The sequence below is a fragment of the Halichoerus grypus genome, chromosome 1 (genome assembly GCF_964656455.1).
Source record: "Halichoerus grypus chromosome 1, mHalGry1.hap1.1, whole genome shotgun sequence".
NCBI classification, from domain to species: domain Eukaryota; kingdom Metazoa; phylum Chordata; class Mammalia; order Carnivora; family Phocidae; genus Halichoerus; species Halichoerus grypus.
In genome coordinates, this window is record NC_135712.1 from 161456106 (window position 1) to 161473459 (window position 17354).

At 57.3% G+C, this 17354-nt stretch overlaps 1 protein-coding gene across 2 annotated transcripts in view; it reads right to left on the bottom strand.

Annotated features, from left to right (window-relative positions):
* The window catches only part of IQSEC1 (IQ motif and Sec7 domain ArfGEF 1), a 371367-nt gene that overhangs the window by 151900 nt on the left and 202113 nt on the right, over nt 1-17354 (bottom strand). The window contains exon 1 of one of the 2 annotated variants that reach the window (XM_036099675.2): nt 16015-16398. The exons of the other annotated variant lie outside the window; for it this stretch is intronic. Coding sequence (XP_035955568.1) covers nt 16015-16037 — 23 coding nt within the window. The 5' untranslated portion in view covers nt 16038-16398. Of the gene's footprint in view, nt 1-16014; nt 16399-17354 lie in introns of those variants that run through there. 2 annotated transcript variants of the gene reach the window in all.

Below are 17354 nucleotides of genomic sequence, written 5' to 3' on the forward strand. Positions count from 1 at the left end.
GGTCACTGCAGCAACCGTAGGAATAAGAGCAGAGCACAGCAAGGAAATGAAATCGCCCCCCACCCCAGCTCTCTAGGGACTAACCAGCGTAACTATTTGAGAATATTTTCTGGCCGGGCCCTTCTCTAAATGTGTGCCCATGACTGGGCATATATATGTTTTTTGGTTACATAAAAACACAGTCTGTTCTATAAAATACTCCCACCCCACCCTCTCGCTCCACACTTCTCTTGAGTGTGTTTTTAGGTCTCAAATATTCTTGCTTGTCACCCCTTGGAAAGCTGCCTGGAACCCCTGTGAGTTCCCCGCTGCCCCAGGTGGGTGCTGGGCTTGGGTCCATCTCTCCTCTCCTGGTAAACAAGGCTGCGGGACTGTCCCATCAATACGGTCTCTGTGCACAGGTTGGGATGTTCCTCTAGGACCCGTTCCTGGAATTTCTGGGTCACGGGGTGGGAATGCTTTTATGTCTCTGCGTACACATGGATGCTGACCCATGAGGCTGGACCAACACACTCCCAGCAGCGGGGACGGCGAGCGCTCAGCCATTCTCAGGGCCACAGAAGTGTGTCTGTCTGGGGCAGAGGCGAGGCCGAGGGAGGAGGCGCTGGGCGCCATTCTGCCCCATGCCCACCCCGTGCCCCATGTAGGTGAATCAGCTGTGACCCATGCCACGGATGCTGTGTGAGCAACGGCGTGCCAGGTCTGGGCTCGCGACCGCTCTGCTGGCTGCTGGGAGAAAGCACCTCAGGGCCAGGGCCCGGGGGCTGGCATCCTTCCTCTCTGGGGGCGCGCAAGCAGAGACACAGAGAAGGGGCTTGAACCCAGGAGCGCCCTCCCCTGGGCCAGGCTGTCCTGGTGTCTCATCCCCTTAATCCCTGAGGGGTGAGGCTTTTTGCCCAGTGTCACACAGTGGTGCTCACAGACCCACTGGGGTTCCCAGTTCTGGTCTCATGAGCTAAGGGACGCTGCCTCAGCCTCTGCTTCCTCATCTATGATCTTCCTGCCTCAGGGGCCAGAGTGAGGCTCCGGGAGCTGACAGACTGGAGGCGCCTTGTAAACCAGACAGACGTGAGGTGTTGCCATGTTGGCCCATGCCCCGGCTGTCCTGCCCAGTCCCCCACGCCCCTCCTGGGGCTTCCCTCTGAAAAGGCCACAGAGAGCTCCTGCCCACCCACCCTCGGCCTTCCTGTCCTGGCTCTGGGCCCCAGACAGCCTTGCCCACCAGCCTGAGGCCCCACCACCCAGCAGCACAGTGAGGTGATTGTCCCCAGGTTGGCCTCCATGCCCCTCTAGCCTGCCAGGAAGCTCTGCCTAGGAGCTCAGCCTGAGTCTGGAAAACTCCCTGCTGGCGGGGGGGCGGGGGGGATGTGTCTCTGTGCAACCCCCCTGGACAGAGGTGTGGAGAGAGAGATCAGGGCGACCAGGCAGGGGCCCTGAGTGAGACCTGGAGTGCATCTAGTCCATCTCTGGGCCTCAGTTTCCCCGTCTGCACCATAGGAGGGTTTGTCTACAGAAGTGGTTCTTAACTTTGGGGGTGGGGGTGTCTCAGGCCACTTTGGGACAGTGATTCATGCATCCCACCTACTAAGCACACAGCCCCCACTTTGGGCCAGGCTCTCTAAGAGCTTAGTACTGACTCCTATCGCCCTCACAACCAGCCTGCAACTCGAGATGTTCACATCCCCACTTCACAGATGAGAACACAGAGGCTCCCAGACGTGATTAGAGGCATTATTCTGAGCATAGGGCGATACAGAGTGAGTAAGATAGACATAACACTGTCTGAGTGGAGGAGGGGGCAGACAAGAAAAGTAGATAAGCATGTACACAAACAAGGTCATTTGGACCAGTACAGAAAGTAGAAGCAGGTGTATGAGACAGGGGAGGGGGCACCCCTAGACACTAGCCAAGAAAAGCCCCTAGGAAGAAGTGACCACTGAGCCTAGGTCCGAGTGACGATCAAATGCTGGCTCAGAAGGATGGGGCTCTGTGTAAGGAATAAGCAAGGGAAAGGCCTGAGGTGGGAGCCAGCTGAGCACGTTCAAGGTGAGGGTCCCTCTTGTGAGCGGGGGGCCAGGCCAGGCATCTGCTCTGGAACGAAGCCTGTCTTGGAGAGGGAGGCCCCCAGAGACCCCCAAGACCACCACTCCGGCATCCCAGCTTCTTCTGCCACCCGAAAGGTCCCACCAGGGATTCTCTTCTTAAGGCAGAGACATCCGCAGAAGGTGTCTACAGGCCAGGGCAGCTGGTGAGGGCACATCCAGCTTTTCCTGGCTGGGGGAGTGGACTGAGGCCTCCGCCTGGGGCTCGGACCCCAGCCTCGCCTATGCCCCAGGGCCTTCGGCACTGCATCTGGGACTGCCACGACCTGTCATTCCTAGGTCCAGTCTGCTGATGGGCAGTGAGCACGGAGGTGCCTTAGTCTAACCCGGGCCAGGAGGGTGGGGTGTGCTGCAGTCCCTCCCAACTGGGACTCCTTGCCCTGCCCGTCTCCAGGAGAGATGCAGCTTCCAGCAAACCCACTGGGTCCCCTTGGCCTTTCTGGAGGGTCCTTCTTAGGTTTTCAGCCTCACCCCTACCAGGTGTCAGGCTCTTCAGGCGGGTGCTGACAGGGACTCAGTTAATCCTCAAGCCTGTGGGCAGTTGGAGGTTCTTATCCCCATCTTATAGATGAGGAAACTGAGGCTCAGAGGGGCTCACCTGCCCGAGGCCTGAGGCCTCTCGGCTGGTAAGCAACCCCACCCAGACCCTGACCCGGGTCATCAGGGCTCTGTTCCCCACCCTGTTCTCCATGGTCCCCATCATCCACAGTCATTCCAGGCAGCTGACCCCCAACCAGGAGAACTTTCTGACCCCACCCAACCTTAAGGTGGGAGATTTGCTGAGCCGTGTGTTCCCGGAGGATATCTTTCCCCTGCAGGGCTGGGGATAGGCAGGGTGGGAGGCTTTGGATAGCCAGAAAACAAGCCAATTCACCCCAAACTCAGCAACTTACACATTTAAAAAATTTAACTTTTAGTCAACATGTTCTCACGGTTCAAACATAAATAGAAAAGATATCAAGTTTAAAGTCTCCCTCCCCACCGCCCCGCACCCACCAATGTTCCTCCTGCCCCCCAGGGAGTCCCTGTCAGCAGTTTCCTGGGCGTCCTTCTAGAACGTCTTTACGTGAACACACACAGACGCATACGTGCCGAGCTGTAGGTACTACGTGTGTACTTGCTCCTCACACGGCGGTCTCCTCCCGGACACACTGCCCTGGCTTTTCCCCTACCGGTACATTCTGGAGCTCACTAGTGCCCCCTGAGCCACCTCAGCCTGAAGACTAAGCCAGGTGAAGGGGGTACGTCTCCAGGGGTAGGGGCGAAGGGCAACTCTCTTCTGTGGTCGGGGAATGCTGGGGGGCCTCCCTGACCCAAGCCCCTGACCCTGGAGTAGTGGGGTGGGCACAGTGCATGCCTCTGGGATGTCATGGACCTCGGTGGGCGCTGTGTCCCCTTCTACATCCGACATGGGGCCCACTAACAGCACCCCAGCTCACAGACGCACTCTCAGACCCACACTCCTACCATCACGTGGGCATGCGCGAGCACACACGTGCATGCACAAAACACAACGCGCGTGATGGTGCATACGTACAAGCATGGAGACCCCCCCAGCACCCAGCTGGGAGTACCCCGGGGGTGGGGTGGGGCGCAGGCCACCAAGCACAGGGTCACGTGATGAGCAAGTCAGCTGGGATGTGACACCGCTACTCCCCCCTTTGTGCCCGCACTCAGCAACCACATTAAAGGCAACTCTGCCTCCAGCCTCTCTTAGCTGAAAGCGGGGAACCAGGACCTAGGGTGATGAAGAGCTCAGGTTCCACTTGCAAGCTCTTTTCATGTAGATTTGCCCCTCCTTCCTGCAAACTGGGTGTGTTGATTCAGTTCAGTTATATGAAAGTTAAAAACAACAAAGAATACTTTCAGAACCTACCATGGGCCCGGCCCTGGGCTAGGTGCTTTATTGTAAATCTCACGGGGAAACCGAGGCTCAGAGTGAAGGCTCACAATGAAGCCACTATGTGCCGAGTGCCTGCTGTGTGCTGAGCACTGGGCATGTGGCTTCTGTCCTTCCGAGCACCCTATTATCACCCCCACCTTGCAGAATGGCCAGCTGGGCGCAGAGAGGGGAAGGGGCTTGGCCCCAGTCACACAGAAAGAGAGGGCACTTGGGGCGCCGTTCTTGACTTCAGGGCAGACTAGACTGGAGAGGGGGTGGGGCAGAGGGAGAGAGTCAGGTCTGCACAGCTGACAAGGGACCCCAGCCCACAGTAGCAGGAGGCAGACCCCAGTTCAGTATGGGGGACAGTTTCTCAAGGGCTGCAGAGGGCCCTGAAGCCTTCGGGGGGGCGGTGTCTGCAGGCAGAGCTGTTGGGCACTCCCAGCCCTTGGATCCAGGGGTGTGGTGGTCTCTAGGTAAAAGGGGAGCCCTAACCCACCCCCTCTGTTCACGAGAGAGGAGCTGAAGAGGAAGAAGCTCAGGGTGAAGGCCACAGTGTGGGGGCTTCTAGTTCAGGGGCGGTAAGATGCCATCACAGCACGCTCTGTTCCCCGCACGTCTGGTCTCTGCTCGGGACACAGAGCATTCTCCGGGCGGAGGGCTCTAGCCCAGGCAGAAGGCCTTGCGTGTTCTTGGCCCTCGGCGTGGGCTGGTGGCTGCAGCAGCAGGCCGAGTGTGTCCTTGGCCGGCTGGGCAGGGCTGAGCCTGGGGTGCAGAGCCGAGGGGGTGGCTGGAGGGGCAGCGTCCTCACTGGTGGTCTGTCCCAGCCCCTGACCTCCCCCCACTCCAACCTATAGGTGCTCCCGCAGCTCCTCCCTGGCTGCCCCACAGGCGTCTCTGTACCAGCAGCCCCCACACTGGGGGCCCATCTTGGTGACAGCACTGCCACCCACCCAGACCCCAAGCCAGATCCTGGATGCCGTAGTCTGTGACACCTTTGCTGCCTTCCTCTCCACCCCTGCCCCCAGCCTCAGGCCGACCCTCAGGGGGCACTCTGCTCTGGCAACTCCTTGGCCTCCCCATTGGACCACCTCTGGCTTTTTCCATCATGCCCGCCCCTCCCAGCCCAGGCCCGGCATGGGGGCGCCCTCTGAACGGTGCTTTCTGGATGAAAGAAAGAGAAACAGAAAACAAACTTCAGGCTGAAGGAGACAACGTGGGATGTCCTTCTCCTACCTGACAAACACAGAGGGCTGCTCTGTGCCAGGCTCTGGCCTGTCACTCTGGCCTGGCTCAGATGCCATCTCCTAGGCACAGCACCCCAAGGTCTCTGGTCCCTCAGTCAGTACAGAGATAGCTGCAGAGCCCAGAAAGGAGACGGCTGTGGCTGGAGGGAGGGAGCAAGGTTGCGGGGAGGGGGGGGCGCTGGAAGGTTCCTGAGGGCCTGGCCCGGAGATCTTACGATCTGATACGTGTGCAATGTCAGTGAGCCAGATGTGGCCCTAGGACAGGGGGTGAGCAGCACTGCTGTCCCCGAGCTCGAGTCCACACCCTGGTTTTCCGCTGATGGGCTGGGTGACCCTGGGAAGAGCCCTGCTCTCTCTGGGCTCATGTCCCTGTCTGGACCTGGGGCTGCCTGGCAGGGACACCTGTCTGTGAACTGATGACAGGCTCAGGGCACGTCTGAGGAATAAGGACAGGATGGAGGCAAAGCCATAGCACGGCCTAGCTGGGGAAGGCTGCTGGAGGGCAGGGGGCCTGCGTGTCCAGCAGAGCAGCCCCGCCCCTGCCCGTGGGGCTCAGGGGTTGGCAGATCCTCAGCCCTAGGCTCCAGGAGGAAGCAGCTGCCCTGAGAACAGGAGGGAGGGCACCTGGAGAACCCAGACTTGATCCAGGGAGCACATGAGCTGAGCCCAGGACCCAGACCTAGACTACCCCTTTGGCCCACAGGGACCCCGAGATGCGCTACGTGCCTCCTGGAGCCTCAAGCTCCTCTTCTATGGAAGGGCCTCCAAGCCCTGCTCTGCCTCTGGGATGGTTCTGAGCTGCACACGTCCTTCCTAGGTAGTGCTCTATAAACTGGGAAGTGCTGTGGACATATGTAGGGTGCTGTTCATTCCAAACGGACTCAGCGGGCTGTCTGTAACCTCAGTTTACGGCCTCCCCCACAAACACACACATGCGAATCCCCCTCCTACACTCCCGGGGTGTGGGCCAGGTGGGGCTGACCCTGTCGGCCCACCTCCAGGGGGAGCCAAGTGACAGAGGCTGGCCAAGTGGCACATGGCCTCCCCTGGGCCATGGACAGGGTGTCAGGAACGGCCGTGAGCCCTAGAGCGCCTGCATGGGAACATGACCCGGGGGGAGGGCAAGCAGGAGATGGTGACCAGAGTAGGGGAGCCCCCGGATTCTGCCACACCGAAGCAGACTCCTGGACTGTGCACTGATAGTAACCATTCACATCTCTTCTGACTGGAGTTTCTGTCCTTTGCAATCCAAAGGCTCCTGGATTAACACACTCCCCAGCCCCAGCCTTCCCCTTCCCAGATGTCCCTATTTTTTAAGTCCCAGGGTGTCCCAAAGCCTATCTCTGTGCGTGAGAATCCAGGGAAGGAAGGGGACAAGAATGTTATTTTAGGTGACAGATCCACCATGTGCTTTATTACCTCACTGAATCCTGATGGCCACCCTGCAAAGTTGGAATTATTGGCCCCATTTTACAGGAAAGGAAACTGAGGTTCAGAGAGGTTAAGCCATTTGCTCCAAGTCACACTGCCACCAGGTGGCAAGGTAAGGGGTTCCATCCAAGCAGCTCCTCGGAGGGTGGCTGAGCCCTGTGGCAGGGGGCGCTATCGGAAAAGGCCTTCAGAACCCCAGTACATGGGCCCCTCAGCTCTGCCGGGCCCACCCATTCTCAGGGAGTTTTTCCAGGGCAGACTGATCACCCAGCAGCCCTGGAGATGGTCAGGGCCTGGAGTCGACCAGGATGGAGGACTGAGGGACCTGGAAGGTGCCTGCAGCCCTCTGGGTGACAAATGGGTGAATCCGGGCGTTTCTCTCTTATTGGATAATGAGAGCAAATGTGAGGAAGCCTGGCTCTCTGTGTTATCTCAGCGCCCAGCAAACGTTGCGAGAGACAGGCTGTGAATTGCAGTGAGGGCTGTGGTGATTAAAAATGCATCACTTCCCTTATTAACCATTCCAAACAGATGCTGGGACCGTCTTGACGAGGAATGAAACCGCCGGAGCCAATAAAACATCTTGCAATTAGCCATGCTCAGATTGGCCTCCCGTTGAGCTCTAAGACTGCTCCGGTGGGACCCTGTCACAATTGGGTGATTTGTCCCTCTGAGGACGGGCCAGGGCACCAGGGTCCAACAAGGTCAGGCCTGATCGGAGACAGGGGGAGACATGGGACATCTCCAGCCCGGGCCTCGTCTTCCCAGCTCATCCCCAGGAAATCCAGTAGACCAGAGAGGGGAGGCCAGAGTCCGTCCGCTGGGGGGTCTGTCCAGGGAGCCTGGCCCCTGAGATCCCGGGTGGGTGGGGCCCCGAGCGGACACCACACTCGTCCCGGCTTCAGACTCACTGCCGCCAGCCTCACTGGCCTCGTCCCGGCTCTCCCTCAACATGTGACAAGTCAATTTGCCAAAAGCCCATTCACTGAGAAGTCAATTTGCAGGACAACAGACTCCTCAAAAACACTTGCTTCCCTTAACCTTTTAGTTTTAGTTGGCTGGGTTACATTTTTGTCTTCAAATGGCATTTGAAGCAATGTTTGATTTGTGTCTGTCCCAGCTCCCTGTGGCTGGGTGGGAGGCAGAGAGCAGGGACAGAGGGGCCGGGAAGAATGAGGTGGCTGTATTATCACTCATGGAGGTGGCACTGGGCAGAGGCTGAGCGGGAGGGAGCAGGCAGGCCCACCCGAGGGCAGCCTCTAGCTGGGGCTGAGCCCAGGCTTCAGAGGGGGCTTCAGGGAGTGAGGGTGTCTGGGGGAGTGTTCCAGAGTCTCAAACTTATCGCCAGGGCTGACCAGGCCCCAGCTGACAGCAAAAAGGGCTTTTGGGAGGGGAGGAAGCTGGTCCCAGGGCCCCTGGTTGGGTGCCGCCTTGGGGAGAAGGGGTCAAGGGGTGTCATCTGTCGGGGGGGGCAGCGGAGCGGACAGGCTTCTCATAGAAGGACAGACTGGGGGGTTGCCCGTCTTCCTGTCTCATGGTCACCACGGGTCCAGCCCATTAGATCCAACACCTATCTTCAGCCTTTTTTAAAAATTAACTTTTTTATTTTGAGACAATTGTAGATTCACTTGTAGTTGTTGAAAATAATAGAGAGATCCTGTTTACATTTTACCCCATCTTCCTCCATGGTAACGTCTTACAAAAGTGTAGGACAATATCACCTCCGATACTGACGTGGTGCGGTCTGCCATCCTAGATTTCCTGTTGTACTCCTACTCATGCCCATGTGTGAGCATGTGCGCATGTGTGTGCACGTGGGCAGATGTGTGTTCAGTTCCATGTGCTTCTATCACGTGTGCGGGTTCATAGGCGAGCCACACCATCGTTCCGTTATAAGGATCCCTCGTCCAACCCCCTGTCCTTTATAACCCTAATCCTGTGCTGCCGCCTTCTCTGTTATGACATGAAGTCCATACGTAACATCTATCTACACATCTATTTTACAACAAAAGTCAACAGAGTGCCCTCACTGTAACAATCCAGAGAGAAAAGGAGGAAAGTGACCGTAAGGAAGAGAGAGCGCCCCAGGCATGAGAGCGGTGGGTCTGGCTGTCCCACAGGGCCTCCCGAGGAAGTCAGTCACCTGCCTCTCTGGACGGCGGTGGCTCCAGACCAGGCGGATACAGCGGGCTGCTGGCAAGATGCTGCCACAGGGGGATGCTGCCCTCGGTGACGTGATCCTTTGAACGGTGACAGCTCTTGGCAAAGCTCTGAACCTATCAAAGCCTGATCTTCCCTCGGCTGCGAGAAGAGCAGTGGCATTCCTGGAAAATGCAATATATACTAAAACCATATGAAACGCGTTTTGTGGTTTGGATGCCAAATGGAGTGAGGTCCAGGCTCGGTTACCTACGCGTGGATTTTCACTCCCATGAATAGGCGATTAGACGTTCGCAGGTTCTTGGCTGTGGAGCGCTAGCCCCTCTGGCCCCTGCCTACCAGACCCCTCTCCTCGAGTGCCCCAGAACTCCTGCCCGCATCATCCACGGCCCAGAGGAGGCAGTGCGGCCCTGCTGAGAGCCCCCCGCACTCACTCTCCGTCCCCACAATGACCGATCCACCTGCATCTGTCTCCCCAAGGGCAGGGGCTGCTGTTCCGCGGGCTCTAGCCCAGGCCCAGTGCTGGACAGGTGCTAATACATGTGCTCAACAGGACGGATCTGGACAGTCAGCCACGGTGACTACGGCGACGCTATGCGGAACTGGCCGGTCAGGGCTTCCCGCCAGAAGGAGACGGCTGCCTCCTTTAAGGCCTAGTTGGTCACCATGTCCCCCAAACCGAGCTTTTTTTTTTTAAGATTATTTATTTATTTATTTAGAGAGAGCACGAGCCGGGGGAGGGGCAGAGGGAGAGGGAGAGAGAGAATCCCAAGTAGACTCTGTGCTGAGCACGGAGCCCGACACGGAAATCAATTTCATGACCCCGAGATCATGATCTGAGCTGAAATCAAGAGTCAGACCTTAACTGACTGAGGCACCCAGGGGCCCCCCAAACTGAGCTTAATTGGCTCAAATTCAGAACCGCCAAGCAGTGATTGGAAACTAAACTGCTCTGTGTAACTGTCTTGGCAGCCAAGGCACTTCAGGAAGCAAGCACATACGCACATGTGCACACCTTCTCTGAAGGACCTCAAGAAAGTGGACGCAGCGGTGGCCTCTGGGTAGAGGGGACAAGGAGGGAGGGGCCTGACTTTGCACTGTGTACAGACATTTTTGTACCACGTGGATGAATTCTCTCTCAATTATATGAATAAATAATCACCAAAGATAGACTGAAGGTATTGCTTCTGTGATTAAAAATTTTCGAGCACCTACTGTGTGCCAGTCATCCCCAAAGGGCCCAGCCCCCCTGAACTGCATATGTCCTGGAGGACTGGGTTCTGGGTGGGGGGCCCAGAGCCCCCTAATCTCCCCTCTGTCCTGGGACAGACACCCCAACGAAGTCAGTGGAGGCACGGGCGGGTGCCCAGCTGGACCCAGCCCTGCTGAGTCAATGCCAAGTGTCCCTGGGGCTAAGCGGTCCATCGGGAGGTGGGGAGGTCTGCATCACTCAGCCTTCATCAAAGAAAGGGAAATCAAAATCATAGTGAGAGACCACTTCACACCATGAGGATGGCTACTATAAAAAAATCCCAAACACAAAACAGCAAGTATTGGTGAGGAAGTGGAGAACCTGGAGCCCTCCCCCACTGCTGGTGGAGATGTAAAATGGGACAGCCGCTGCAGAAAACAGTATCGTGGTTCCTCAAAAATTACATATAGAATTACCATACAAGCCAGCATTTCTACTTCGGGCTATATATCCAAAAGAATCAAAAGCAGGGTCTTGAAGAGATATTAGCACACACACGATCAGAGCAGTGTTATTCACGATAACTCAAGTGTCCACTGATGGGTGCATTAATAAAGAAGATGTGGTCTACCCACACAATGGAATATTATTCAGCCCTAAAAAGGGAGGAAGTTCTGACAGAAGCTACAGCATGGATGAACCTCGAAGACATTATGCTCAGTGAAAGAAGCCAGTCATGAAAGGACAAACACCGTATGACCCCACTTACATGAGGTCCCTAGAGCAGTCACATTCCTTGAGAAAGAAAGTAGGACAGGGGCCACCAGGGGCTGGGGGGGAGGTGTTGGGGAGTTCGTGTTTCATGGGGGCAGAGTTTCAGTTTGGGAAGATGGAAAAGTTCTGGAGATGGATGGTGGGGACGGTTGCACAACAGTGTGAATATATTTAATGCCACTGAAGGGCACACTTAAAAATGGTTAAAATGGTAAATTTTAGGCTATGTGTATTTTGCCACCACTTTTAAGGAAAGGTTATTGGTGCTCTGCAGGCCAGGGCCTGCTGGGGTGCTGAGAAACAGAGGCGGGGCCCTGCCTGGGAAGCCCCCAGGCTGGTGGGGGAGATGGAGAAGCGGGTAGTTGGCGACAACAGAGGGGCCTGCATGGTGGCAAAGGGGAGGACCGGGCATGCAGGGGCTCAGCGTGGGGACCAATTTGCCTGGGGGAGTCAAGAAAGAGGCATGAGTTGGATCTTGGGGTCTGAGGTGAGGGGGAGAAAGGGCATTCCTGGCGGAGGAACCAGCATGGGCAAGCTCTCCTGAGGGCTCTGGGGTGTGCAGTGGGGGCGGGCAGGCCAGGAGAAGCAGGAGGTGCCGGGCGGCCATGCAACCAGAGAAGGGGAGTATTCGAGCAGGGCCACCCCACTGCTCCTTGGGGCCCCCCCTTTTCTCCCCTCCATCTCTCCATGGCTTGGGCCTCTGCGGCCTTGGTTATTGCTGCCCTGGACTGTGGCTGTTTATAGTAAGTGCCCACCGGGCCTGGCGCACAGATTGGCTTGAGTGAATGAATCCGTGCGTGGACGATGACCCCACGGTGACCATGTGTGACAGACAGGACTGTGTGCGGAAGAGCCAGAATGTCTGAAATGCAGCTCCTGCTTCTCGTGGCCTCTCTCCTCCCAGCCTCCCGAGCATGCCAGCGTAGCTGACGACCAGCAAGAGCAGACCCTGCCTCTCCGCTTCCAGGTGACATCGCTGGCCCAAACACGGCAAGAGGCCTGCCCAAGATCACAAAGCAAGGCAGGGGCAGAGCTGGAGTGGAATGTCCTTCTCTTGCTCTGTGAGACCCTGGGAGGGCCAGTGCCTCAGAGACGTAGGGGCAGGGGTGAGCGTGACGGGGGGAGAGAGACAGCAGCAGCCAGAGAGCAGGTGGGGTGAGGCATGCAAGGGAAATTGGGGCCTCGAATGGGCCTGGTGGGTGCTTAGTCAGCACCCAACAACAATGCCTTCTAGGCCCCTGTCGGTCAAAACAAAAACAGTTTGACCGTGACCCAGGGGCATTCTCAGGAGCATTCGGGCTCCCGGCCCCTACCATTAGCAGCCCTGCAGGGAGCAAGCCACACACTCCTTCTCACCTCCCCTGCAGTATTCCTGACTGTCCAAATGGGGCGTGGAGATCTGAGGGGACCCGACATCCTAGGGGATGTCACTGTTCTCTGGGGACACGTGTGCCCTGCTATGGGCACAGGAAAAGGACAGTTGAGAGCCCTGTCCAGCCTGCCCCCCAACTTCCCCCCAAGTCCAGCGATGTAACCATGGTCCCCACCCCTGATCAGAACCCTCCATGGCTCCCCACGACCCACTGCCTGCAGAGAGAGCCCCCTCCGGGCACTCCAGATGACTCCTGCCCTGGGTCCTGCCCACATTGTCAGTGTCATCTGTCACCATCTTCTCCCTCACACTTGGGGCTCAGGCCAGACATAACTACTTTCAAAAAAGCCTTCAGTATAACAGAGCACTCGAGCTGGGCTTTGGGGTCCAGCTTCAAGCCCCACTCTACCGCCTCGTTGGGTGTTGGCTGGGGTGTTATTTGGTGACTCAGTGGCATTGTCAGTATACTGGGGTAACAGCCCCACCTCCCAGGGTTACTGTGAAGGTCAAATGAGCTAATGCCTGTAACCACGGCCTAACATTTGCATACCAGAGTGCCCTTCCCTCCCATTCATCCCGCATGCCCACTGGAGGATGTGGCCACCCTCTCCGTCTCTGGGTCCTTTTTCTGTCCTGGTCCTGGGCACTCTGCATTGATACTGTTTGTTCATGTGTGTTTTTCCCCCTGGCCTGCAGGCTCCCAGAAGGCAGAAGCTATTTCTTACTCAGCAATAGGCTCTTCTGCTTAGGGCAGTGCCCGGCACAGATCCATCATTCATTCATTCGTCAAAGATCTACTGAGCAATTACTGTATGCCCATGCCTGTCTAGATGCTAGAGGTAACAGCTAACACACCATCAGCCCCTCTGCCCTGGTACGGCCGACCTTCTAGTGGTGAAGATGGACCAATCCACCAACAAGGAACACAGCAGCGGGCAGATGGAGACCGTGCTGGGCAGGGAAGGTGGGATCTGCAAGCTAGATTTGGTGGTGGGAGCAGAACCCGGAAGGAATGGAGAGAGGGGTCACGGGAGTTCCAAGCAGAGTGAATGAATGAATGAGCAAGTGAAAGAATGAATGCATGAGCAGGAGACTGCCCCCCTCCAGCCCCTGACCTCCCCTCCCCCGCCAGCAGCTCTGAATTTCACACTCACTGCAAACTTCAGTGTTTGCACGGAGCCCAGTTTCCCATGTTCAGGCGGCAAGATGTGACATGCCCGTAAGACGGCGGTTACCATGCTCCATGTAGTTACAGTCGGAAGGGGGCTGACCTTAATTAATACACCATTAATTAAACTGTCAGTACAGTAATGACCTCAGTTGTTAGCAAATCTGATTAAGGAGCTGATTCTTGGAGGCTCATGATTTCCCCCCATTTCATTAAGAAATCTCCCGTTTTTGTTGTCGTATCAGCCTTTATTCCGTTTGCTGTGCCACCACCGTGAGTCACTGAGCCCCCAGGCTGGCGCCCACTCTCAGACAGAGCCCAAATTCCATATCACTCTCTTAGGGCCCACTCTGTGGGACCCAGAGGCTGGAGGACAAGAAACTGGAGGACATGGGACACCCTGATCCTGCCATGCACGGGGACACTGGAGCGAGTCTGTCAGTTCCGGCATGTGGCGTACCGGGGGAGGGACACCGCTGCCCAGTGGACAGCAGGAAACAGCTATGTGACCTCAGCCCAGCTCCTACCCTCCCTGAGCCTCAGTTTCCTCTTCTGTAAGATGAGATCAACAACACCCATTTTACAGCCGTTGGTGAGAGGCAACGGGCAGAGAAGGCTCTGGAGCCCAACAGTGCAGCGGTGTGGTGGCTACATGCTACCATGCTTGAGTTTCCAGATGCCCTGAAAGTTAAATAGCTAGAGATACTTAGCTTCCCAGCCCCGCCCCACGTCGAAAGCCCTGGGAACAAAGGTTGAGCAGCAGGTGCTAGGAGAGCTGAGGTTCTGGGTGAGGGTGAAGTAGGGGAGCAAACACATGCCCTCAGGGCCCACTGTGCAGCCAGGCCTGCTCTGGGGCTCCAATCTTTACATAAAAACCATGGGGGCAATGGCTCCTCTCCAGTCCCCCCCTACTCCCCAGCTGCTTTGTAACCTCTGGTACCCATAGGTCTGGTGGTGGCACCTGGGGAAAAGGCCTGGATGTCATGGCACCAGGCTGTGGGAGCCTGAGAGCTGGAGAAACATAAAAAGACCCCCACGAATGACAGGCAGGGTACAGGGGTACAGAGCCCCCCCAGAGGCCCTCCCTCTGCACCGGCTCAGCCCCTCTCCCAGGCAAGCGGCAGGACAGGGTTAGTCTGTGGGACAAACCTGCCAGGGGCTATGTGTTACGAATGCTGTGTCCAGGGCTCCTGGCAGGCCAAATGAGCCTCTCCCGGTATTGGGATGAGTAGTGGAATTTGTATGGCAACTGTGTCTCTGGCAAAATCACGAGCAGATAGGCTTGAGTAGCTCCTGAGCCCAGGCAAAGGTGTGGCAGGAAGGAGACGGCTGCCTTGGGAGGACCTATTCTCAGCAACAGTGGTGGATGTGCCATGCTGGGGAAGGATTTACTATTTGTTTCCAGAAATACAGCTGGGGCCTTGTCACAGGAGTGAGAACGCCGCGGTGTTCTGCTCACATCAACAACCAACCTGTGGGCTTTTCCACTAAAAAAGCAAATGAATATCACAGCAAACCATAGACACAGGCCACCTTCATCGCCCCCTGGGGCTCCTGTCTGGGCCTGCTGGTGCAGTGGCAAGAAGTATGTTTATTTTCCTTCACACACCATTAGTGAGAAGCTATCCCTCCATGGAGGGGGGTGGGTGCTGCTTAACTAGGGGCTCCACAGGTCCCTGTCATGCTATAGGGTTCTGAGGCCTTGGAGTGGCCCCCAAGATGTCCCCCTACATAATGCTCCAGGCCTCTCCTTTCTCATCCTGGGGACTGAGCCCAGCCCAAGAGGGTCCAACTCGGTTCTCTAACCTTACAAGGTCTGAGGTCACTGAACAGCCCCGAACAGCTGAGGCACTGGGCAGGCCAGCCTATGGCAGGTGGAGATGTGGGAGCTGAGTCTCACCCCTATAGCTTCAAGTCCCCAAGGAAGGATCCTGCAAGGCCAGAGACCAAAGGTTGCTCGCCCCAGAACAGCACAGTGCAGAGCCCCAGAGAGCTGCGAGGGAAGCTGGTGTTCTAATCCGATGCCCCCGGGAAGCCTAGCTTAACGAGGCACGGGCTTGGGTTTCCATAAATACCCGGACCCGTGATGTCACCACCCCGTGCGGAGTTTCAACAGCTTCTGCCGCTGGCCGTAGGCCCAGCAGACAAGTGCTCTGCCACTGGCCCACAGAACACCTGTGCGGCACAGGAGGACATCAATGCCCCCTGCTCAAGACGGCGGGCTGGACCTTCACCTGTCCATGGAGGGCACAGCATCCTGTCCCCACCCCAACCTTCCCGCCAACCTTCCATCAGGCATGGCTGGTCACGAACGAGCTGGGCACAAGAGGCTTTTTCCAACAGACACGCTGAAGGCTATACCAAAAGCCAAAATGGAAGAAGTGGCGTTGAAGACCCTGCTGTATATGGATTTGGGGGGATTACCTGCCCTCAGAGATAAGGAATTTCACAGCCCAGTGGAGACCTGCTGACTAACAGCCTTTTTCTCTTCGTCACCACCAACACATACCTCGCTGCAGGAGACAAACGCTGACACCTCAGCCGGGTGGCCAGCTCCCTCTGCGAGCCACCTGCATGGCAGCCCACCCCTCCCCCCACCAAGCCCCCACTCCAGCTCCACGCTCAGCTGGGGCCCCTCTGGCTTCTGGCCCCGAGTTTCAGGCATAAACCCGTCACATATACTCACAAGTAGCGTCTTCGGCAAGCCATCCTGTCTGGGGGCAGTTTTCCCCTTCTCTCGCTCTCCAGCTGGGAAGGCTCAGCGTGGTTAGAAGAGGAGCAGGATGCTCAGGCGAGAAGTGGAAGGGAATAAAATTAAATCGAGGGGCGAGTCACATTCCCCGGGGGCGGCGGGCTCCTCCGCCCAGGCTGGGGCGGGAGCAGGGGGTGGCAGCAGCAGGCTCCGAGGGGCCCCGGGCACAGCAGGGCTCACACCGTGCCCAGAAGCCTGCGAAGTCGTCCAGTCACCATGGTCGCCAGGTTGGCGGGGGGCGTCGGCCTCGCTGCTACCTGGGACCACCTCGGGCTTTTTCCCTCCCGCACATCCGGGGTGGCTGAGCGCGGGGAGGAGGGGAGGGCTGGGGGGAGTCTGCGCCCGCTTTGCTCTCGCAGCATCCGGAGGGGCGGGCGCTGGCGAGCCTCAGCCCCCCCAGGCGCCCAAGGAGCAACGTAGTGCGGCCGCGCTGGACCAATCGCCGAAGCGCTCGTCGCCATGACAACTGCAGCATCAGGAGCGGCCACCCGGCGGCGCCCTCGCTGCAAAGTCACCCGCCCGACAGAGAGCGCCCGCGCGGGTGCGAGGCTACCGCGGCCTGCCTAGCCCCTTCCTGGCTGGCGCTGGAAACCTGGAAATCTGGTTGCTAAAATGCACGCGCTGCCCGGAGCCTGCGACGACGCTGCTTTCCAGGGTGGCTTCTCTGCCTTTGGCACAGAGACATGCAAGCCATGGAATGCACAGGCTGGCGCCCTGGAGTCAGGCCCACCGATTCCAAGGCTGGCTCTGCCTCCTAAGGGCTTCGAGGCCTTGGGCAAGCCGCTTCCCTTCTGGGAGCCTCGATTGATGCTACTGTAAAATGGGATCATTACGCCTACGTCACAGGGGTTCCAAGAGGGCTTGTCACACACAGTAGCTGCATAGATGCACAGCTGTATTATTTCTGCTGGCCATGCCCTGGAGCTAGGGAGAATTTCTGGTCTAGCTGTGGTGCCCACTCACTCACTCATTCATTTGACAAACACCCCTGACCACCTTCCACGTGCCAGGCACTGCTTGTGGACGGTCAACTCAGTGATGAAGAAGGCAATGCTCTCATAGTATTTACATCCCAAGAGGGGAAATAGGAAAACAACATGTAGTCAACTATATAATTTTACATGGTAAGGATGAGGACAAGAAGTAAAGAAGACGACAGAGAAGAGAGGCAGATAATGGGAGGGAGGGAAGGAGGAAGACATCTCTATCAGAGGGGGTGGTCAGGGAAGGCCTCTCTAAGAGGGCACATGTGGGCTGAGACCTGACTAATGGAA